Source organism: Neltuma alba, unplaced genomic scaffold (assembly GCF_004799145.2).
Source record: "Neltuma alba isolate B1F8T4 unplaced genomic scaffold, ASM479914v2 tig00012118_pilon, whole genome shotgun sequence".
Classification (NCBI taxonomy): Eukaryota; Viridiplantae; Streptophyta; class Magnoliopsida; order Fabales; family Fabaceae; genus Neltuma; species Neltuma alba.
The window spans coordinates 183,597-194,421 of NW_021636670.1; the positions used below are offsets into that span (position 1 = coordinate 183,597).

The 10,825-nt window shown below is 30.4% G+C and overlaps 1 protein-coding gene across 1 annotated transcript; it reads right to left on the reverse strand.

The window, feature by feature from the left end:
• Positions 1–332: 332 nt before the first annotated feature.
• Positions 333–1,040, reverse strand: LOC114723032 (uncharacterized). Its single transcript, XM_028909173.1, has one exon. It carries the CDS (start codon positions 1,038–1,040, stop codon positions 333–335), a length of 708 nt encoding a protein of 235 aa, XP_028765006.1.
• Between the last annotated feature and the right edge of the window lie 9,785 nt (positions 1,041–10,825).

Genomic DNA, 10,825 nt, shown 5'->3' on the forward strand with positions numbered 1-10,825 from the left:
GCAACCATTTCTGGCACAAAGCTTGCATCACTAGAGCTAGCCATCATCTCCACAGCTCTACCTCCCAACTAAATTTCCTTTTTTTGTTGCACCAAAGTCTTCAACTTATTCTCCTTCACCACCTTTTCTTCTACATTCTTTTTTGGCACTAGTTGTTTGGCTCCATTTTTTTCTTTAGCTAAAACCATTGCTTTATTTTCATCCAACCTTGGGCTCTTCTTTCTCATCTTGAAAGTTTGCACATTTTGGCCCTGTACGTTGGTAACATCAAGTAGGGCTGCATTTGCTCCCTCGTTGTCCTTCTCCTTCTCTTCCTCCTTCCTCACCTCCTCTCACTCAAGCACAGCAAACCTCGAACCCCGTTGAATATTCTGCTCTGGATTAGCAACCTTTCTTTGCCTTCTATTTCTTTGAACCGTTTTCCACAGTTCCTCTTTCTCTCTACCATCATCACTCCTTTCAATATTGCCTTCCCCTCCCTTATCATTTCTTTGCAAAACCTCCTCCTGTCTCTTGTGGAACTCTCCATAGTGATCCGCCCTATGCCCAAATATTCCACATTTTTTACAGAGCATTTCCATACTCTCATACACTACACTTAGGATTTGCCCTTCCACCTCAAATTCAGGCACTAGAGGTTTTGTTAGATCCAGTTCAATACACATTCTTGCAAACTTTCCTCTCGATCTCTGAGCAGTATGAACATCTAGCCTTATTGCTTTGCCTATAGCATTTCCCAAATTTAACAAAAAAATTTTATCAAATAGTGGTGCAAGTAAGTCAGGGAACCTTACCCACGCAACCATAGTCTCGATCGTTTCCTTTTTAAGATTGAACTCCAGCCTCCATCTAGCTACATTCAAGTAGGCGTCTGACACTACCCACGGCCCACCTATAAGAGCCTCCATATAATCTTCATTGCTTTGGAAACTCACGAAATAGAAGTCATTCTCTAGATCGAAAATTTCAATCTCCCCTTTCCTTTGCCACAGTTGCTTAAGTTTCTGTACCATGAAGTTGTACGACGCCCATTTCCCCATCAGTTTAACAATCAAGGTTCGTTTGAAAGGTTTCACCAGTCTTTCCTTCTCTTTCTCATCAAATAAGAATCTCGGTCATAGTGGATTGGAGACATCCACCATAATCCCCTTGTCTGGAAACACAACCTTCTTAAAGTCTGTCTTTGCGCCATAATCCTCCAGGTCATCGTCCTCCTCATCCCTAACCCATTCCCACCAGCGTACTCTCGAATTAACGTTTCTCATCAACGATTCCCTATAAGACTTAAGAGATCGTTGATTTCCGTCAACCTCCATCCATCCTTCAGCTCTGTTCTTCAGCAATTCCTCCCTTGTGAAGTCACGATTATCAATGCATACCTTCTTCTTCCTTCTGTCTGCATCCTCCCTTTCCTCCTCCATTAGGCCTCACAGATTTCCCCCTCGCAATGAGCAATCGGCGGGAAGCACTCGTTTTTCCCATACTACCCACATGCTTAATATTACAACTAGTTAACTAATTTAAATAGATTAAGAAAATTAGTTAAGCTAGTTATTTGTAATAAAAAATATGTTGTCTTCTTTAAAATACCTTTGCTAATAATTTGTATTAGTTAAAACTACCATTTGATAAAACTTTTAATATGTGCAACTACTACAAGGACTATTTTAAAAAAATAGATAAATATAAAAGACAAAATAGATTGGAGTATTATATTTAGGATCCATTTGAATGTCAAACTAATTTTTATATTAAAGACTGGTACGTATGTGTGTTTAATGTATAAATAAACCTCACAAGGACATTTCGGACGCCAAAAAGAAGGGGACGCTGTTTCTTCTAATATAGTTTACTCACCAATTTGCCCGTGCTGTCAGGGTCTCCACCGCGACCTCTTGTAGTGTCTTCAGCGAAATCCTTGAGATTAACAAGCGGCACATTGGGCTTAGGAATTTCAGCACACTGCGCCATATAGCCGGCAAGCGTCCCTTTGGGCTTAGGGTTTTCAGCAAAATCCTGTGGCCTGGGAGTTATCGACGGACGACCCTTGGATGACGACAGGGGAGGAAAGAGGAAACACATCAGTATAATTTTAAGGGGTGTTTGGGTCATAATTTTGTGAGTTTAAGGTATACAAAAAAATCTGTTTGGCATAACATTTAAAAACACTTATAAACACATTTCACATAAACCAAGACAAAATTTCTCTTATATACTTACTTTATATTCTGTAAATTACGGTTGAAAAGTTACTTATTAGCTACTCAAAATAGACCCAAAGTGTGAAAGCAATTTTATCTCAACTTGCGCAAAAGTATTTTTTTAAGTGTTTTTAGGTAAACTAAACACTCAGCAAAACACGTTTTCAGCATGATCTAAATTGCACAAATGTTTTTATTTTTGAAATTATATAATTCTTACTTACTTTATATTCTGTAAATTACGGTTGAAAAGTTACTTATTAGCTACTCAAAATAGACCCAAAGTGTGAAAGCAATTTTATCTCAACTTGCGCAAAAGTATTTTTTTAAGTGTTTTTAGGTAAACTAAACACTTCAGCAAAACACGTTTTCAGCATGATCTAAATTGCACAAATGTTTTTATTTTTTGAAATTATATAATTCTTTATAAAATTAATGGAAAGTTATTCAAGACTTTAAATTTAAATTTAATTTTAAATTTAATTTTTAACTATAAAATATTCTAGATCAAATTTTTAGTAATATATATTCAATTTAATGAAAAATAAATTAAAAAATAAAGTAAGATAAAGAAAAATTCCAATTAATTCCAATAGAATACTTACTTTTAATTTTACCAAAAAAAAAAAGAATACTTACTTTTAATTTTCTATAAAAAGGTATTTTGGTCTTTTAACAACATTCACAAATTCCTAATTAAGCTTTTTGGCTTAGTTAAGAATTTGTATTTAAATTTTGATATTTCAATATGATTTAAGTCGGACTGTCCTTATTACAAAAGAGGATGCTAGCTATCGCCATGACTCAATAGTACTAGATATCAGAATGGTGATATAAAAAAATTTCAATGTTAAAAAATATCTACGCAAAAAGGTAGGCCTCATAATTAAGGTAAAATAAAGAGAAATTCAATGCATTACTCTTCTTTTTATTAATGCACATTATCCTCCAAATAAAAGCAACTTTCAAGTAAATTAGGAGAAATTTTTTGGGGCAAAAAATTAGGATGAAATTCAGGTATTCATAATTTTCTAATCAACTTATAATAACATTTGAGAGGAAATGAATAATGATAATATTTTGAGATTTTTTTTATTTAGATGAAATTACTTATATTATACCTCAAAATGTAATACACACACAATCACACCCGCAGCTAGTGTTTTTTTTTTTTCAATTACAGATTTAGAGTTAAATACATTAATTACTCCAATGTTTTATTTAAAGTATAAAAATCTTCTATGTATTTTGAAAATGTATAAGTTTTTTTAAAATTAAAATATATGCTACACAAATATTTCTTATATATTCGAGATTCTATTTCTATTCAGTCAATCATTAATTGACTGTTAAGTTTAAAAATAGGAGAAAATTGTGAAATTAAAAAAATAATTTATAAAAACAGGAGGAAATTTATAAATTAATATAGTAGTATAAAATTTAAACAATATGCATAAAAACCACACAGGTTACACCTGTAAATCCCACAGGTCTACATGCATGGTGTTCAAGGGTCGCCTACGGTTAATACTTAATAGCGGGGGTCAAATGAGCAAGGGTGGAATATTAGTCATTTCCCATATATAAGAAATGATCCTCAAGAAATTAAGGGCTTGTTCGGTTGCTTGTTTTGAAAACAATTTTTTGTTTTTAAAAACAGAAAAACAAAAAACTTTGTTTGGTAATTTGTTTTTAATTGATTGTTTTAAAAAAAACAAAAAACAGTAACATGTTTTTAAAAACTAAAAAACCAAAACAACTTTTACATGTTTTTTTGTTTTTGCTTTTTGTTTTTTATTTTTTTTTTGAAAAATTTTGAGAAATCTTCTCTTCTTACCTATTATCTGCTACTTATCATTACCAGCAACAACTATTACTTATCAAGTGTGGTTTTTTTTTTATAATTTTTCTTTCAAACATGATTTTCTAAAATTATTATCCAAACAAATTCTTTTGTTTTTTGTTTTCAAAATAGTTCTAAGAAACAATTTTATAAAATTGTTTTGAGAACAAAAACAAAGAACAAAAACAAAACAGGCCCTAAATGTTTTGAGATTAATTAAAATGAATAACAACAACATATTAGATTAATGCCTATTTTATCAAGTCCAACAAGAAGACGTTATTTCTTGGAATAGCTCACTCACCGATTCGGCAGTAAAGCGGGCTAATGCGGGTGAACTCGTCCATGCGGCCAAGGCCTTTCAAAAATGAAAGCATAATGCATTAAGAAGACATCATATATTTTAAGATTTAATGGATAAACACAGCAACAACCACAAATAAAGAATAACATATTTAAATACTATTAAATACTAGATTCACGCCTTCATTTGATCATATTTGAAATCCCATCACACTGATGCAATAAAAAAATTTTCAAAAATCGAAAAGTATCAAAATTACTTAGAGCATTTATTTTTGAATAAGTTACTTATATTATATTTCAAAACGCAATATGTAAGATTTTTTTAGGACTTAGAAAGTGTGTTGTGACCTAGGTATGCATAATGTATGTTTTAGAATTAACTTTATTTATTATTTACCTTGGCTATACTAAATTCCTAATTTATTTGAATCTATTTTTTATTTTACAATCCCAAGCAAAAATTTGCAACAAAATTATAAAACTAATCAACTTTATGATATGATCAAAATTCATTTTTAGAATATAACCAAAAAAAAAAAAGCAAACATATTTGCATCAAAATCTTTTTTATTTGATGATCGAAGTCTTTACATGTATCTTAAACGATATTTATTTTAAATAGGGGTACCTTGCTCTAATAAAAAATTCAATAAAATTAACTAATTTATGGTTAGATGGATGACAATGAATTTTTTTTTCTTTTGGATCTTTTAATGGTATTTGGCGCTATGAAGATTTTAAAATACTCCTTTGATCCTATTTATAAGGAACTTTCAACATGTTTCATACAAATTAAGAAAAACCTTAAATTACATTAATTCTCAATTAAAATATAACAATTTTTCAATTTTACCCATGTTTAATATATACACTTTTAAAAAAATATAACTATCTAAATTATAATAAATGAAGGACAAAATAGTATATTTATGCTAAAAATTTAATGAAGTGACTTATAAATAGGACCAAAAAATCTTTTTTTTTTGTCTTATAAATAAGATCAAAAGAGTAAATATGAAATCTACATAATTTAACTTTTAATTGTAAAAAATCAATGGGCTTTGGTTTCGATGAAACCATGAAATCAAAGCTGTTATATCTATTTAAACATAACATTTTGAGTTTAAATTGGTGTGAACGCAAGAAATATTTCTAGGAAATACTACCTCCGATCTTAATCATAAGATTTCATTTATAATCTATAAATAAGATCTTATAATTAAGATGGGAGGTAGTAATAGTTGTATATGTCTTTGTCAAACTCACAGGTCCGTGCATGAGAGTGGTATGCCCGTCGGCTGTCTGTAACACGCTTGTTGCGCTTGGAATTGGTGTCCCCGTGGGATTCTTTCAAAACCCAAAGAATAATGCGTTAGGACTTACGAAAGATATCAGATTAAAATGAACAGAAACAATAACTAACTTCTTTTTTTTTCCCCAGTAATAATCTAACTTCTTATTATATTGAAGCCAGCCTAGTATGTATATTGCTTTTTTCATCCTACAACACAACAGAATATTTGTTAAAAATCAAACGACTTTTTCAGAGCACATCCTATTGGCCCGAGCCCGCCTAGAGTCAGTAGTGGTCAAAAGTTTAAGGTGGACATTTTGGTCATTTCTTATAAATTAGAAATGATACTCAAGAAACTGAATGTTTTGAGATTAAAAATGAAAAACAACAACTATTAAGATCAATGCCTATTATCTGTGTATAAATTCCATCATTATGTAATATACTACTCCCGTCCTTAATATGAGACCTAATTGATTAATTTGAGATGATTAGAAAGTTACTAAATTGCTTAGTTATAGCATGTTACATCATCTCTCTAAAATACTTATACGTATCATTAAATTATACTCCTCCGGTCCTTAATATAGGACCCAATTCTTGAGTTGGTTTTGGTTCTAAATATAAGACCCATTTCTCATATTTATCAATTTTCTCTAAATTACCCCTATAGATACTCCCTTAACCATAATCAAGTAGAAGATGGAGAGGGGTATTAAGAAAGATGATTATGGTGTTTTAAGAAAAATGTGTCACTTTTCTTATAATTAACTAACTTACCTAACTTCCTTAATCTAATCAAATTAGTTAAATGAGTCTTATATTAAGGACCGGAGGAGTATATTAATTTCTAAGTAAAGCAAATTTCTTTGGAGAAAAATAATAAATATAAATACTTTAATGTAATTTAGTAATTTTGTTCATTTTCTTAATTTAGTTAATTGAGTTTTATATTAAATACTGAGGATAATATAAATCTAACAAGAAGGTGTCAGTCGACGAGAAGAGGACATTATTTCTTAGACTATAGTAATACTACTAGTTTACTCACCGACAGCCGGCCACTTGAGCTAGCGGACTCCGATGATGATGAGCGCCGGTGGCCCTTTCAAGAATAAAAGTATAATGCGTTAAGATGTCAGATATTTGAAGATTAACGGCCAGACATCAACAATCACAAAGCAAGGAATAATATATTTAGCTAGCTACTTATTAGATTGACCCCTATCATCATCTAAATTCAAAACAATCTAAATCCATACTTGTTTTTTAATCAATTGTTGATTTTACAATTCCCGACAAAAACTCTATGGTAAAAAGTAGAAATATTTGCATCAAAAATTATTTTTCTTTGATAATTGATATTTATTTTAAATAGGAGTATCAATTTTTTTTTAAACCAGCAGTATCAACTAATTAATACTAGCTTCGGTACTTAATATAAGAATTCGTTTGACTTTTAGTTTGATCCTAAATATAAGAACCTAATCTACTTTATCTTTCATATTTATTCATTTTTTTCTAAAATAGTTCTTGTAATAATGTTAGTTCTAGCCAATACACTTGATTAGTAAGGATATTTTTAGAAAGATAACACATATTTATTACAAATAACTAACTTAACTAATTTTTTTAATCTACTGAAATTATTCAATTAGCTCTTATAGTAAACACTGGGAGTAGTAGTTAGTTAGGTGGACGGAATGAATCTTTCAATTATATAGAACCACCAGGCTTTGATGTTAGTAGAAGAAACCATAGTCACTTAAAATGTTTGAATGCAGAAAATGGTGAGAGGAATTATCAAAATCACCATTTCTAAACCCTTCGATCTAGCCAACTTTTTGAGCTCATCTCGTGAGTGTGAAGACATCTTGGAGGAGGAACTTCAAAAACCAGACAATATATTTTCCTGCATAATCCATCCGAAGTCGAACAACCAACATTAACATTTGAGATATTTTGACCTTGGAATATAATAAAATAATAGTACTAACCGAATTGGAATATACAAATTACAAAATGCTATAATTCATAATGTCCACGTGACCATTTATCATTTCATCCGTGGAGTTTTCATTATTAAATGATCCCTCCCTCGTGTGTGTGTTTCCGTAAGTTTGTATTATTTGATGATGAGCCCATTTATGAGATATAACTATACATGCTATATTAGATAACTAATTTACATAAATTAATAAAATTAACGAAATTAGTTATTCATAAAAATAAATATATTGGTTTTCTTAAAATACATTATTTATTTATTTACACTAGAAACTATCGCTATTGATATAAATGAAGCAGATTAAAATTTTATGTTTAAAATCAAAACAATCCAAGCTAACTCCTAGTCCTGCATTTAGTATCAGCAAGGAGTATGTGTTAATTTATTACAGGTGATCATCAAACCTATAAAGTTTGTGAACAAAAACAATATCTCATTTCATACAAAGCTTTACATATATTAACCTCTAATAAACTTTTTGGGGTAAAATTTTGTGAAGGATGGAGACTGTGCTTGCCTCTTTGATATTCAAGCGTTGGCACCTGCTTAAAACCTTTCGGGCCGAAATGCCCGTCGTATTTTAAATTGACTAAAATATACCTTTTAGTCTTTATATTTTATACAAAACTTCAGTTTCGTCTATTAATTTAAAAGACATTTTTTCAGTCTTCTAATCTTAAAATTATCAGTCTCAAATGATAATTTTTTTTATAACAACCATTATTATTTTGAAAATTAAAATTACACAGCATTTGAGAATATTTTGTCATTATTTAACATTTTAATGTCATTATTTTTTTGTTAATGGATTTAGGGTTAAACATACACTTTATAAAATCAAGGGACTAAAATAAAAATTTATTGAAAGTTAAATGATCAAAAATATTCTTTTGCCATTTTAAATTTGATTATGAAGATTGTATACATTTCTCCGATCTTTCATTCTACTTTTTAAGGGTAGATATTTCTTAGTTCACTTGCAACACTCATATCATCCAAAAATAAACAATTATCTGTACTTAAGCAAACAATAACACCATATATAGTTTTTCTTAATAAATTTGGAATAAACATAATTTTTATTTACATAATAACATTGTATAATTCATGTAACCGCCGCCTAGTTGGTCGGATAAGAGTTGTTGTTAATATATATTTTTTAACAACAATAAAAAAACATATTTATTATATATGCTGTGAAATGACACGTCTAAATCAAACTGTTCATTCCATATTTTAGTGTTTGGTTGAAGTTAATATAAATCCGATCATTACATTCTAGGAAATTTCATTCTATTTAAAAAAAAAAATAAAGCCTTTATGTTCTTTCATATAAGTTCGGGCCTGTTTGGCAAATATCTAAAACCATGGTTTCGGTCAAAAATTTGCTAAACAGGAGGGAAATCAACAAACCACTGTTTTGAGCCAAAACCATGGTTTCAGAAAAAGTGAATCCATTCTGCTTCTGGCTCAAATTGGAGAGTATGACTGTGCCTGTCAGAGTAGATTCCAACGATAATATGACTTTAACACCCCCCAATTATTTTTTATAAACATATTTAATCTTATATTTTATAAATATATATACACACATTAATTATTTATTAATTACATTATCTTATATATTATTAATTATGTTGGTAAAAAATATATTATTAACAATTTTATTCCTTCAAATTAAAATATATTATAAAATCTATCTTTTATGTAATTATCATATTAACTTATGCCCTTTTTAGTAATTTGCACATATAAAAAGTGCTTCTGATAACAACTGTCCAAACACTCTCACTTTATTAGAATCATTTTTTCACAAAATCTATTCTCCCAAGAATCTATTCTCTAGAAGCTATTTTTCAAACCATGGTTTGGTTTCATCCAGACACCCCGTCCAATTCAACATTTGAGAACTTTGTCCGAATATTTCTTTGATGCTCCAACGAATTGTTAAATTGATGGAAAACCATTCGATAGTTCAATAGGCACTACTACAAAAAAGAGCTTTCACAACCCTAATTTACGGCGATCATAGGAAAAACACTATAAAAAAATTATGGTTTTTTTTTTGTAATTATAGGGAAGTGAATTTTACTTTTCACGGTGGTTATCCAGAAAACTACCGTGAAAAGTTCTTTTGATGGTGGTTTTTAAAATAACCGCCTTAAAAAGTCTATTAGAATTTTAAAACCCTATCTATCATGTGATAGTTTTCACTTTCCACAGTCAGAGCTCATGGTTCTCCATTACCGTCCCCACTTGATTGTCTCCCTTCTCCTGCCTTTGCTGGTGTTTATCCTTTGCTTCTATTGTCTCCACCATGGTCTTCCATCACTGTCGCTATCGCTATTGTTGTCACCATCACCATCGCGTCATCCTCTTCATTCTTATTTGTGAGTTTTTTGCTCTTTCTCCTCCATTCTTTTCCTAGGTTTCATAGTTTTATGATTTGGTTGTTTTCTTTGATTAAAAAAAAATGATGTTTCTTCTGAGTTTAAATAGATCTGATTTTTGTTCCTCTCCTTGCTTAAGCATACTTTGATACTTGAATGCCTGAATGGACCCGATTTCTCTCTCCCTCATTTTGTATATCAGAGTTTGGCATCTTGAAATTCATGAATTTTATCATATCTGAGTCTTTTAGTTTACCTTTATTAAATCTTAGTGGTTTCGATCTGGTGGCTGAAGGCGAAGCTAAGTGGTGCTATTATGGCCGGGAAAGAATCTACATTTGCTTAATCAGAATGCTTTTGACTAGTGATATGTTATTGGTTAAATGATTCTCCAACGCCTTCCTTTGGGGCTTTGTTCCCTCATTCTATCTTGATTAATAGGATGAAAGGTAAACTTAAAAAAAAAAAAAACTTTTCATGGCGGTTATTTATATAACCGCCATGAAAAGTCACATACCATGAACCGCCGTAAAATCCTCTACATTTTACGTCGATGACATAGACGTCGCTCTTAAAATCACTGTGAAAAACTTATTTTAACTGCCGTCAAATGTCTTTTTTGTAGCAGTGAGATTCATGAGTGGTATTTCACATAACTACAGGATATATAGTACATGCCTTAAAATAACCTCATCATGCATAGAAAAACACAAAAGAATTGGTCGATCAAAGAGGAAAAAAATGAAAAACGACGGAAACATAATTTAAGTGATGCTTTGGTTA